Here is a 14,629-nt window from a genome sequence, read left to right as displayed (position 1 = left end):
AGGCTCCCCCATCTCTGGGATTCTCCAGGCAAGAATACTGGAGTGGGTTGTCATTTCCTTCTCCAATGTATGAATGTGAAAAGTCAAAGTGAAGTTGCTCAGTCATGTCCAACTCTTAGCGACCTCATGGACTGTAGCCTACCAGGCTCCTCCATCCATGGCATTTTCCAGGCAAGAGTACTGGAGTAGGGTGCCATTTCTTTATCCAAGGAAGTCCCTAGGGTGACTATTTTTAAAAAAAGTATTGGAGAGGATGCAGTGATATTGGAACCCTCGTGCACTGTAGTGGAAGTGTAAAATTTTGCAGCTACTTTGGAAAACAGTTTGGTAGTTCCTCAAACAGTTACCCATATAATTACCTTATGACCCAGCAATTCTACTTATAGGTATATACTCAAAAGAATTGAAAATAGGGATTCAAACAGACACTTGTATACAAATGTTCATAGTAGCATTATACCACCAGTTGCCAAAAGGTAGAAACAACCCAAGTGTCCCTAAACTGATGAATGAATAAACAAAATATAGTGTATATTTAAAATGGGATACTAATCAGCCACAGAAAGGAATAAAGTTCATATACCTACTACAACATGGATGAACCTTGAAATTATTATTCTAAGTGAAAAAAATCAGACCAAATATTGTATGAATACACTTATATGAAATTTCTAGAATAGGCAAATTCATTAAGACAGAAAGTAGCTTAAAGGTTATCAGAGGTTAGGAGGAGGGAGGAATGGGGCATTACTGCTTAAATGAGTATAAGGTTTCTGTTTGGAGAAATGAAAACATTTTGGAAATAGTGGTGATTGCCACACAATTTTATAAATGTTACAAATGTTAGTGAATTATACAGCTAAAATAATTAAAATGACAAACTTCATGTTATACATATTTTACCACAAGAAATAAGAAAAAAAACCATGTGGCTTATCAGCTAAATATACAATTTTCTGCAAATATCTATTCACCTATCCCTTCATTCTCCTTCCTTAAACAGTTCTCTGTGATTCAAGCAGATGTTTTCACAAAAGTTTCCTTCTCAGCGTAAATCTGAGGCACAAGAACTTCAAGGATCTTTAGTGCTAAGCAGTGTTATAGCATCTTTTTGTTAGACAAGGTAGAATCCATTAAATAAATGTTGCCATAGCACCTACTATGTGTTACAACTGTTCTAGGGACAGAGACAGCAGCAAACAAAAGACACTCCGGCCTGCACTGGGTTTCTTTCTAACGTATTTTGGAAACTCTCTCCAGGAGACTGATATGTCTGTGACAACTAGCACAGTAAGAGCAGAGAGACCCAAGAGTGTGACAGACCCAGTTCAATTTGCCTCCCCACCTCTGTGATAGTGATGTGTAGAAATGAGAATACTTTTAGGCAACTGCTCCCACCTGAGAAGGCCTAGAGCAGCCACTCTGATCATTGTTTGACTATTTTGCCCCGTAACACTGGAAGCCTTCTGTCATACTGTCTTAGTTCAGGCTGCCGTAACAAAGTACCACAGGCTGTGCAGCCTATAAACCAGAGAAATTTCTCTCTCCCAGTCCTGGAGGCTGGAAATCCAAAACCAGGGTACAGGCATGTTCCAGTCCTGGTGAGAGTCCTCTTCCAAGTTGCACGCTGCCAACTTCCTGTTGCACCCTCACAGGATGGACAGTTCTCTGGGGCCTCTTTTTAAGGGCACCAATCCCATTCATGAGGGGCTCCACCTTCAACCTAATTACTTCCTAAAGGCCAAACATCCCATTACCATCATCACCCTGGGAATTAGGATTTCAACATAGGATTTTTGAGGGGCACAGACATTCAGTCCATAACACATAGCAACAGAGTAACACCTGGAATGTGGTCTTTGGAATACAAATGAGCAGGTATCTTGGCTTCACTTGGATTCAAGGGCCCAAGGCCAATCTAGCATAGGAAAAGGGATTCTTATAAACTGGCCAACCTCACCCCTTGCAGCTGTACACTGGAGTTTGGAGCCAAAGCCCCAGCTAATAATAAAGGGTTACTTTGCTTTGTTTTATACTCTGGGCATGAATTTCCCTCAATGACCTCCTGGAAGCAGGTGATCAGGGCAGAATCCAGGTTCCCCTCTATCCTAGCCAAATACATCCTCAACCTATTGATCCTATCCTTCAATAGATCCCCATTTACCAATCTCAAATGTGTGACCCTAAACAAATGAGGTACTAAACCTAACTTTCAATTTATTCCTTGAATAAATTTATTTATTCCTTGAATAAATTCCTTGAATAAATAAATACAGTCTTCATTACATTTTCTGTTAAGGTTATATGGCTTAAACTATGCAAAATAATATGGTGCTTGACCATGATAGCAGGTATTCAATAAACAGGTGCTATTTTTTACCACATTTATTTAATTACAAGCAGTGTAGTGAATGAATTTAAAGGATCAAAACAAATATTCTGTAGCAGTGAGTTTCAAATTTCAGTATTTAAAATCCCTGGTAATGCATTGAATGACAGATTTCTGGGCCTCACTGAGACATTCTCAATCAGTCTGGGGCCAGACCTGCCATTTTTAACAAGCTCTCCAGGCGATGCTGATAGGTTCATTGAAGCAACTTAATACAACTCGAGATGAATGCCCTTTTCAAACTGGATCACTTGAAAATTTACTTTATCAACAACCAACAACAAAAATGCATGAAAATCTTACTACGTTTCTTTTCTGGATTACATATGACAACGTATTAATCAAATACTTAAGCAGAGATTGGCTAGCTGCTTTCCAAACCTGTTCCTCTTACTCCAACTAGACTACATCTTCCTGCCTCCCTTCCAGTTCAATGTGGCCTCGTGACCAAATTCTGGCCAACAGAAACAGCAAAGCAATGTGCACTACTTCCAGGTTTAGTATGTAAGTCTTCCCCTTATGATCTTCTTCTCTGTCCTTCCTTCATGGGCTGGAGGGGGAGGATTCCAACGGCCCAAGGGACAGATAAGCCACAAAATGGAAGGCGCCTGGTCCCTGAATCACCACTACATGGAGACCCACCTGCCAGATCCCTGCACTGGACCACTGCATGAGAAAAAAATGAAGTTTTTTCAAGTTAGGCCATGGAAATTTGGGGTTGGTCTATTATAACAGCTAGCATTACCCTAATACAGATATCTACATTGATTAAAAGAGAGGGAGCAAGCTTTAACCAAAAGAGAAAAGTCTCCTAACATATATGCCCTTCTAAGTGAACAGAGGCAGTTTTTCAAAAGACATGTGAATCTGAAAGTCAAACCAAAACACTGAAATGAAAAGGAAGTTACAGATTCTCAAGTCATGCAAGCCTAACCATTTCATGAAACCTACTGTTAGAGTTTCACAGTGTCACATAGAGTTTAATGAGAGTAACAGATGGTTTATCCTCACATGGTAGAAGAGTGAGAAAATCTGGTCTCCTCTTCTTATAAGGGCACCGATCCTATCATGGAGACTCCACCTTCATGACCCCTTCTAAACCTAATTTACTCCCAAAGATCCCACCTCCAAAGACCATCACACTGGGGAATGGGACTTCAACATATGAATTTTTGAGAGAACACAATTCAGTCACTTATCCTGCCTTTCTGCTTCCCCTGACATAGACAGACTTTTGGAAGAAACCAGGACAACTGTCTTACAGATTGTCCCATATTTTGGATATGTCTGTTTTCACACGGTATTTTATAACTTATTTCCCTATCCCCTATATTTCCTATCAACTGGAAGATGCTCCTAAAACCTCCATTAGATTCAGATGAAGCATCTAAAGGATGAATACTACACAGGTAAAGCTGTCTGCTTCCTCTTGTAACACAACAGGAGGCACATAATATTGGACAGTTCCATGAGGACCAAGGATAAATTTGATGACTTGGTTATAAGTGCTGACTGCCAGACCTCTCTACTGTAAAGGCACCTTTTTTCCTTTGTGATAGATAAGTAATCTGTGGTGTGATATTCAACAACATGCAAGTACCATGTTCCCCACAACCTCTCACCTATGGCTCTGGAATTCATTGAAAATCCTTGCCAAAGTTAATTGTCTTTGGGGGTTGTGAAATGGTGATTTCTAATTACATCATTCCAAAAAGGCTCTAAGAAATGCTTTCAGGAAATATCATTTTCCTAACTTTAAGATACATTTTACTTCCATTTATAACTTTTAAGTAACAAATGCTACCTAACCACATAACTGATCTGTTTCTAATGCATTTTTTGCTATAAAAAAGTTGTTTGCTTTATTTTTTAAATGTTTCAATTGTAAAAGTAATGGTCAGTGTTATAGAAAGTTCAGGCCATTCAGAAGAGTATAAAAGGAAAAGTAACATCTCCCTTTCCTCCCTCCCAACAACTGATCCCACTGTCAAAGTTTGTGCCTCTTTCCAGAGATGCACACATGTTATATGTAAATGCATATATATCATGTTTATGTATTTATATCACAGGACTTAAAAAAAATAAATGAAATGCTATACATACTGCTTTGTGCCTTGTTTTTTCCACAACACTAAGTGAGCTGCCTTAAAAGGACATCTCAAAACACCTTTTTCCCAACTGAACAGTATTCCTTAGTGGGAATATGCTGTAGTTTAACCAGTTCCTTCTTAATGAGTATTGCAACTTGTTCCTGCTGCAATGAATATTATCATCTATATAATGTAACACACTAATGTGATTATTTCTAAAAAATAAAGCCCAAGAATGGAGACTGCTGGATAAAAAAGTAGAACAGCTACCTTATAAATTCTTTTCTAAGTATTAACAAATGGCCCACAAAAAATTATAATGTATACCTATGGCTGATTCATGTTGATATTTGACGGAAAACAACAAATTCTGCAAAGCAATTATCCTTCAATTAAAAAGTAAATAATTTTTTTAAAAAAGAAAATGACAATTCTCATCACTCGCACTAACTGTATCCTAATGCCTTTTAAAATTACAGCAGGACTCTACCCAAGTAGCAATGCTGGCCAAATAATCACAAGTCTAAATTGAAAATGAGAACTAATATTTACCAAGTAAGTAGCAGACACACTGCACTTGACCTTTACAATATCACAATAACAAAAATTCTGTGAGGTGAGTGACACTGTCTCCATTTTTGAAAAAAGGAAACTAAGGTTCAGAGAGCTTGCCCAGTATTGCACAGCTTTACAAGTAAGAGGGCCAGCATTTGAACTCAGGGCATCTGGTACCAAACTGAGACTATACAGAGCTTCCCAATTAACCAGGAAGAGTGTGGTTCTGAAATGTTTGCTCACAAGCTCAAATGTTAATTTCACACTACTGCAAAAAGCCATAATTTCCCCTTTCAGACTTTGCCTATGAACCCTCCCTCAGCCTGTGCTTAGCAATCCAGCACCAGCAAAACAACAACGAGCCCACAGTCCATGGAACCTGGAAGGTTCTGACCAACACATACTTGAAAAGATGATAGGTGTGGAGGAGGGGCAAGTGAGAAGCAGGTGGTAGGCTAGCATGACGAAGTTAGATATTTTGGACCCATATCAGCTGTCACAAAAACATTATGGGGAAAGTGGAACTACACACGAGAGAGAACCACAATTAACTGACACAGTCTGTTTATGCCACCTTCCCTCTTCAAACACTTGCTATTTCTGCTGCACAAACACGAGGGGCTTGGTAACTTTAGGATGGCACTTAATCACGTACAGAGCCAGACAGCCAGGAGCTCCCTGCACTGACAAAACAGGTTTGACTGATGCCAGGCGAGCGCCTTAGCCGCTGCCCTGCAGCCCTCATCACAGGGTCTGGCGCGGTTGGGGGCAGCTCCCTTTAAGGTCCCTGGAGAGTCCAGTCTATGGTCACCTTCCCTGGTAGCTGCCTGGACCAGTGGTCAGGGAGGAGGAGTGCTTCTAACAGTCCCTTGGTGGGTGGTAGAATTCCTTTCCATTTAAATGCTAAGTATTCACAGCCTGTCTCTTACAGTCCTTAGGTCCTTTGGGATCTATCTGTGCACACCACTCCTAAAGTACATCAACTCTTCTTTGGAGACAATGAGATAAAAGGAGAAAGGAAAAAGAGGGAAAACCTCCTCCCTTTCCCAGTTATGTCTCCATTCCAGACCCAGGGCTCCGAGAAAGTTCCACGGGTACAGCTGACAACTGAAAAGTCACAGAAAATTAATAGCAATTTGATTTAAATAGGGAGTAGTGGGCATCAAACTGGATGATTTGAGGAGTATCTTAAAATGCCACAAGAATGCCACAGAATGGAAGCATGGACATGCTATTAGGTGATTCCACTTCCAAAGTCCAAAAAAAAAAAAAACCACAAAAGTATATAAAGTGATGTCTTCCCTCCCACCCCTACGTTCCACCTACCTTCTTCCTCCCCTACAAGGAAACCAATGGTGTTAGGCTATTGCATATCCTCCTAGAGATATTTTATGACTATACCAGCAAATACACATATTATCACAATTTAATATATTACCATATATTAACACATTGTTTATATATATATATATATATACACACACACACACACCACAATTTATTTTAAATATTAAAGCTTTTCCTCTCAAAGTACCACTTAAGTATTTTTTAAAGTGCCAGGAATTAGATTTTTTTCATTTCAAGGTAAAACTTTTGAAATTCACAGTTGAACTCTTTCACTCGTGAAAACCTACCAACATTTAAAAGTTAAATTGGTTATCTCCATAAATTTACTTGGGCACCCAGTACACAGCAGATACTTAACAAATGTTTCCTTAGATCATTTTGCCCTTTATTGCTCAGAGGACACTCACTTCCTCTACTGATATCAAGAAATGAAATCTGATGTCTTTCTACTGAGAAAGAGAAGTCCTGAAATCTGCACTGCATTCACTTAAGTATTCGCACTGCATTAACTTAAGTATTCAAAGATTTTCATATTGAATTTTTTAAAATCAGAATTCCTATCCCTAAGTGTGTGTGTATATATATATATATATATATATATATATATATATATATTAGTTTGCTAATCAAATGACATCAGAACCCAGATTTGGGGCTTGGGGTGTGGAACTTAAAACAGAAGACTAAATATCTCTTAGAGAAAAAGAAATATTTTCTCTCAGTTATAGGCAATCCACATCAAAATATTAATATTTGGCAGAACCTAGGACATCACACATTGACAAACAAATTTCTTACTGCATTTCACAGTAACACTAAAAGCCAAAGACACAGAAGAAAATTACAGAGAATGCTATGACAGGATGTTGCCTTTTCTGAACATCATCAATTAAACCAGATTTCCGTAACACAAAGTGAAACAGTACACTGGTAGCACAATCCCAATGACTAAGAGATTGAGATGAGTTCAAAAAGTACATATCCACAACGGAAAATTCTATTGTTGTTTTCAAGCCTTAAGATAAAGGTGACTGAGCTCCTAAGAACATGGAGTACTCCTCAGAAAATATATTTTTAAATCTCATTTTCCATGCACTTGGAGCATATATTTATGAGCCCGTCCAATCTACCTTCTAAAAGTATTTCACACTGTACTTTAATGAATTGGATCTAGGAGCTATAAAATAAAAATATTTTTATGGCTAAAGGCAATGCTCATTTGCTCAGAGTCAACCGCCTGAAATGACATGTTTCAACTCCCCACTCTGCTATCAGCTCAGGAAACCTTCGAGCTTACCTGCTTTAGCCTGGGCATCAGTCATTTGTCACAGATTGATACAAACCACAAACCTCAAGAATGGCCAGGTTTTTTGTTCACATCTGTAATTTGCAATAACTAAACTCAGTTTTAGACCTGGTCCTGCTTCAATTCAAGATCTGTTTAGGCCAGGTCTCTTTAAAACCTAGAGGGCTCCTGGAGAGCACTTCATAACCTTGGTGACCATGAGCCAGGGCTGTCAACAATCAAGCACCATGAGTAAGTAAGGCCCAGGGCCAAGGGTAACTGTCACATTAAAGATTAACGTTTTCACTTTCCATTCTCTATCACAGAATCCTGAATGGAAATTGAGTGGAGAGATCCCTCCAGTATAACTGATGAAGTCAAATGTTTCCTACTGGGAACAGTCATTAAGTGGACTCATCTATTTCACATGAGGATGCCAACCTGGGCCTTAACTCCACTGAATTAAATTCAAAAGGAGAATACATGGTTCCCGTTTGAAGTCATGTCATGGTGGGCAGGTGTGAGGGTGGAGGGGGTGGCATGGCAGGGGAAGAGGGATGATTCAGATTGTGGCTGACATCCATGCAGTGACGCCAAGATCTGTGCTGACCCTTGTGTATGTAATACACCATGTGCCATTAAACTCAAAAAAGGATGATGGCATAGTCCATCTTTCACAACAAAAGAAGGCTGACTCCAGAATTAAAACCACTACTTTTCCTCTTCATACAGCCTTAAACGTATCTTCAAAGCAGCGTCCTTGTTACAATCGGAGGAATGCAAAAGCTCCTCTTCTCTTAAAGAAAGCAAGTGGGTATAACTTCCCACTTGGACACAAGGGTGGGAGGCGTGCCCATCTTCCCGACTAGGCCCGCCATGGCGGTACATCACCGTAGGTCTTGGACCACGCTCACCTTTCACAGGGCTTCAAGCTCCGACTTTATTTACAAGACATCCGGGAACACAGATGTCAGAACTGGGCGCCCACCCAGGTTGCCCATTGATGTGGCATCCACCAAGCCCCGTCAGCTCTTACCCACCCTCACGGTGGGCTGCCTCCTAGGGCAGAGCGATCCCTAGGAGGTCACCCCCTCCTGCTCCGGCACACACATCCTGTGGAGCTGAACTGGGGCTGGGGGTGGGGGTGCGAGGGGTGGGGTGCGAAGCTGAAACAGAACCGATTGGACTGAACCAGACCACCCCGGTGCCTTTCATTTTCCTGGTTCCCCCGGGAAGAAACGTCGAAATGAGGTGGAATTCATTTTCATGGTAATAGGGAGCCGGAAAATGCAGACAGTTGACCTTGGGAGCCGAGACCGTCTCAGCGGGAAACGGAAAAGAAACGAAACACGTCGGCAAGTGAAGGGGGAGCACAAGGCGGCGCGGGGAGGGGAAGGGGTGGGGAGAAGCACAGCAGCCCGGGTGCCCGAAGGGAGTAGGGGACGGTGGGCGAGGGTGCAGGGTGTGCTCACCGTAGATCATGGCCAGCCCGGTCTCGTGCAGGAAGCGAACCCGGCGGTGCTTGAAAAGCCAGATGGTGAGGATGGTGAGCGTGAGCAGCAGGATGAAGGTGAGCAGGCTCACGCTGTCCTGCCGGTGGCTCTCCTCTGCCTCCTTCTCCGTGGCGAGCTCCTCCATGGCGCTGCTGTCCTCAGCCGCCGCCCCATAGGAGGAGGCCGCGGCCGCCCCGCGCAGCCCCCGACCCAGCAGCAGCATCAGCAGCAGCCGCGGTGGCAGCGCCCGGGCCGCCCGCCCCGGGCCGAGGCGCGCCGCGTCACCAGGCTCCATGGCCCCAGCGCCGCCCGCGCCTCCTGCACGCTGGGACCGGCAGCCCGCGCCGTCGGCAGCTTCCCCTGGCGCCACCGACCTGCCCGAGTAGCCGCGGCCGCTGCAGCTCCTCCTCCAGCTCGCGCCGGGCAGGGACCGGGGACGCGCTGGGGGAGGGGCGCACGCAGTGCGCAGGATCCCCAAGCACCGCCCCCCGCCCGCGTACCTGTCCGGCCCCCCGCCGCGCCGCGTGGGGGTGGGGGGGGGGCTCTCCCCAACCCCGTCCCGCCGCCCTTCCTCCCTCCAGCGAGGTCGCCTGTCGCCCTTTAGCCCCCGGGCCGAGCCGAGGGCCCCTCTCCTCACTGCGCTCCTCCCTCGGTGCCGGGGTACCTGGCCAGGCCATCTGCGCTCGCGGGCCCGCTTTCTGGGCACTCGCCGCCGCGCTTCGTAAATGGGACGCCAGAGGTCGCCCGTGCCTGGCAAGAGCATCTTGGATGTGCGGTCTCAATTCCTGTGTCTGGGGCCACTCGAAGTGTTTGATCCCCGGCCAGTGTATAGCCGCTCTGGGCCCAGTAAAAGTGGCGTTCTGGAGGAGCCCAGGAACCTTGAAGCCAAGGTACCCCCGTACACCTCTCTTCCCGCATCTCTCAGAGTGACTTCCAGCATTCCGGGCTTCCCAGAATCCGTCAGGCTTAATTCAAACAAACCTCTGCTTTAGCCTGACCCAAAGTGAGAACCAATAAGGGATTAAAATGAGGGAGCAGTGTTAAAAATAGCACCCTCATCACTTGGCAAGTAGAGGGACTTCTTTTTCTGCACTGTGGAACTAACCCTCAGGGAAGCAGATTGAACCAAAAGGAACTGGACACTTGCCCTTCTGGGCAGATGAGCAGCAGGTGGTTCAGTCAGTTCAGTGGCTCAGTCATGTCTGACTCTTTGCGACCCCATGGACTGCAGCACACCAGGCTTCCGGTCCATCACCAACTCCGGGAGCTTGCTCAAACTCACGTCCATCAAGTCAGTGATGCCATCCAACCAGCTCATCCTCTGTTACCCCCTTCTCCTTCTGCCTTTAATCTTTCCCAGCACCAGGGTCTTTTCCAATGAGTCAGTTGTTGGCATCAGGTGGCTGAAGTACTGGAGTTTCAGCTTTAGCATCAGTCCTTCCAATGAATATTCAGGACTGATTTCCTTGAGGATTACTGGTTGGATCTCCTTGCTGTTCAGGGGACTCTCAAGAGTCTTCTCCAACACCACAGTTCAAAAACATCAATTCTTTGCCTCTCAGCCTTCTTTATGGTCCAAATCTCACATCCATATGTGACTACTGGAAAAACCATAGCTTTGACTATGGACCTTTGTTGCCAAGGTAATGTCTCTGCTTTTTAATATGCTGTCTAGGTTGGTCATAGCTTTTCTTCCAAGGAGCAAGTGTCTTTTAATTTCATGGCTTCAGACATCATCTGCAGTGATTTTGGAGCCAAAGAAAATAAAGTCTGTCACTGTTTCCGTTGTCTCCCCATCTATTTGCCATGAAATAATGAGACTGGATGCCTTGATCTTCGTTTTTTTGAATGTTGAGTTTTAAAGTCAGCTTTTTCACTCTCCTCTTTCACTTTCATCAAAAGGCTCTTCAGTTCCTCTTCGCTTTCTGCCATAAGGGTGGTGTCATCTGCATATCTGAGGTTATTGATATTTCTCCCAGCAATCTTGATTCCAGCTTGTGTTTCATCCATTTTGAATGATGTACTCTGCATATAAGTTAAATAAGCAAGGTGACAATAAATGAGGTGGAATTACCTTGGTGGCCGTTTTATGTTGACCTCCTGATAGCCCAGGGAGTTTTTGATGATCCTTAAGACCAGGCCCAGCTCCGTCAAAAAAAAAAAAAAAAATTCATAAAGTGAACTCTGAATGATAAAGCCTCTTGGAACAAATCCTCAGGAACTAGAATTTTTCAATCCACCTTATTCGCCTGGTCAAAGAAGGAAAGAGAGATGGAATTAATGAATCACTGAATTCCCAGTGCCTAGCTCTGTGCTCATAAGTGTTTGCTGAAGCACTCGGAAATCTATGCCAACTTTCTGTATTTTTTTCTCCCAGAGGAGTTTGCATTTTTATGAGGATTCATTGAAGAAAGCAAAGCTTAACTAAAAAGAGTAATAAGGGCAGAGATGGCATCAGGTAGGAAAGATATTTGGAGCACTGCAGATTTCCTGATTCCCCTTCAAGTCCCTCTGCCAAGCCTGTTTAGTACCTTCTTTGCAGCAAGAGAATCTCTTAGTCTAGATTTTAGCTAACATCTTTCCATATTCCTCCAGCCTGTCACACAACCTCTACAAAGTCCATATACCTTGAAGTTTCATGGAAGTTCCCAATGAAATTGCAAACACTTGAGAAAGCTAACCAATGGGAAAACTTGATCTAATTTCTAGAGACTCACTAAAATCCATTTTGCTGAAAATTGGCCATACTGATCCTAAACTTTGATATTCAACCTCATAGATTCCCAAAAGTCAAGGAAAGAGCTTCTCTCTGTAATTCACACTGAGAACAACTTAGGATGTACCTTAAAAGTACAGATTTCATAGTATTTACAACTGATTATATTGTCTAAAAGTGCCAGAAACCATGTTTCCAATCTCACATATTTTTCCAGAACCTTTCCACTCCCCCATTAAGAGATGGCATCTATGTTCACTCTTGAACCTTGGTAGACCCTTACAACCACCTCAAAGAACAGAAGTTTGAAACTTGGAAAGTTACGTCATAAAAGGCAATCTGGTTCCTGCCTAGCTCACTCTTACACTCTTGCTCTGCACTCACTTTGGAGCCCTGAGCTTCCATGTAAGAAATCTGGACCATAATGAGATATCACCACCTGTCAGAATGGCTATTATCAAAAAGGCAAGAATAACAAATGCTTGTGAAGATGTGGAGAAAAGGGAACCTTTGTGCAGTTAGTGGGGATGTAAATTCCACCATGTCTATGGTGGTGAAGCCACTATGGAAAACAGTTTGAAGAGTCCTCAAAAAACTAAAAATAGGGTTATCATATGATCCAGCAATCCCACTTCTGGGTATATATTCAAAGAAATTGAGATCAGGTCTTGACAAGATACCTGCAGCCCCATGTTCATTGCAGCATTACACACAATGCAGAGATATGGAAACAACCTAAGTATCAACAGATGAATGGATAAAGAAGATGTGATATATATATATATATATATATATATATATATATTGCAATATATATACCATGTTATTCAGCCATGAGAAAGAAGAAGAAATCCTGCCATTTGCAACAACATGGATGAAATTTGAGGGCATTATGCTAAGTGAAATAAGTCAAGAGAAAAACAAATACTGTATGATCTTACTTATATGTAGAATCTAAAAAAGCCAAATTGATAGAACAGAGTAGAGTGCTGGTTACCAGGGACTGGGGACATCGAAGAGATGGAGAGATGTTGGTCAGAGAGTGTAAACTTCCAGTTATAAGATGAACAAGTTCTGAGAATCTAATGTACAGCATGGTGATCATAGATAATAATACTGTACCATATACTTGAAAGTTGCTAAGAGAGTAGAGCTTAAATGTTTTCACCACAGAAAAGAAGGGGTACTTATGTGACAGGATGGAGATATTAGCTAGTGGTACAGTGGTGATCATATTGCAATATATATCAAATCAACATGTCATATTCCTTAAACTTCAGTTCAGTTCAGTCAGTCGTGTCCGACTCTTTGCGACTCCATGAATCGCAGCACACCAGGCCTCCCTGTCCATCACCAACTCCCAGAGTTCACTCAGACTCACGTCCATCGAGTCAGTGATGCCATCCAGCCATCTCATCCTCTGTCGTCCCCTTCTCCTCCTGCCCCCAATCCCTCCCAGCATCAGAGTCTTTTCCAATGAGTCAACTCTTCGCATCAGGTGGCCAAAGTACTAGAGTTTCAGCTTTAGCATCAGTCCTTCCAAAGAAATCCCAGGGCTGATCTCTTTCAGAATGGACTGGTTGGATCTCCTTGCAGTCCAAGGGACTCTCAAGAGTCTTCTCCAACACCACAGTTCAAAAGCATCAATTCTTTGGCGCTCAGCCTTCTTCACAGTCCAACTCTCACATCCATACATGACTTACACAGTGTTATATATCAATCATATCTCAATAAAGCTGGAAATTTTTTTTAAAAGAAATCTATCTTGATGTTTTCATGCTGGAGAAACCATGGAGAGACCACACAGCAGTAGAGATGAATACAACTGAAGCCCTAGCTTTTTGAGTGTTCCCAGACCAAATGCCACACACATGAATGAGTGAGCCTTCTGATTATTTTATCCTCAGCCACCATTTTACTATAAATATATGAGAGACCCTCCCCAAGGAAGAATCATCTAGCTAAGCCTAATCAATGCTTTAATCTATGATAATAACATGATTTGTGTTATCTTAAGCTACTAAGTTTAAAGGTGATTTCTTCCACAGCAATAGATAACCAGGGACTTCCCTGGTAGTCCAGTGATTAAGATTCCATGCTTCTACTGCAGGGGATGCAGGTTTGACCCCTGTTTGGGAACTGAGATCCTACATGTTGCATGGTGCGAGCCCCCCCCCACCAAAAAAAGTATTCATAACCGGAAAAGTATTTATAGTATAAAGTGGTTGCCTCAGGTAGAGTATGAAAAGAATAGCACCAACTATTCACAAATATATACCAAAGAAAACACTTCATTATCTATACATATTTATATATGAAAACTAATGTATACAAGGGGTATGATTATACAAGGGTTCTGATTCCAGTTAACACAGAATAATCACACTCAACCCATTATCTCCCACTGAGTGAAACTATAAGACCTGAACAGAGTGCATAGAGCAGCTATTCAAGAACTGTTAAAAAAAAATACATCGTACCAAGCAAGTTGAGGAAAAAAAACAGAATTCAAAGTGAAATGATTAGTAGTGACTTTACCATTTTTTCCCTCCAGTAGCCATGAACTGGACTGAAAGCAGCCCAAAACCCAGTAGGGGGCACGGTGGAAAGAGCAGGAAATACATCTCCTAATATTCAGAGAAAATAGGGAAGTACACCAGGTTGTTTCTCCATTCTCTCACACCCTAGCCAACAGGCAATCCCCTTTCAACAGCTGAATCAACCATGACGATGGAAGCAGGAGTACTCTCAAGT

At 42.7% G+C, this 14,629-nt stretch overlaps 1 protein-coding gene across 1 annotated transcript in view; it reads right to left on the bottom strand.

The window, feature by feature from the left end:
- Positions 1 to 9,591, bottom strand: part of SLC9A7 (solute carrier family 9 member A7) — a 186,022-nt gene extending 176,431 nt beyond the window's left edge. Inside the window, exon 1 of the mRNA XM_005898185.2 lies at positions 9,139 to 9,591. Within this exon, the coding sequence (XP_005898247.2) occupies positions 9,139 to 9,454 (316 nt within the window). The 5' untranslated portion in view covers positions 9,455 to 9,591. The remainder of the gene's footprint in view (positions 1 to 9,138) is intronic.
- Positions 9,592 to 14,629: the final 5,038 nt, after the last annotated feature.

Source organism: Bos mutus, unplaced genomic scaffold (assembly GCF_027580195.1).
Source record: "Bos mutus isolate GX-2022 unplaced genomic scaffold, NWIPB_WYAK_1.1 CTG205, whole genome shotgun sequence".
NCBI classification, from domain to species: Eukaryota; Metazoa; Chordata; class Mammalia; order Artiodactyla; family Bovidae; genus Bos; species Bos mutus.
This window is presented reverse-complemented; position numbering and strand designations above follow the sequence as displayed.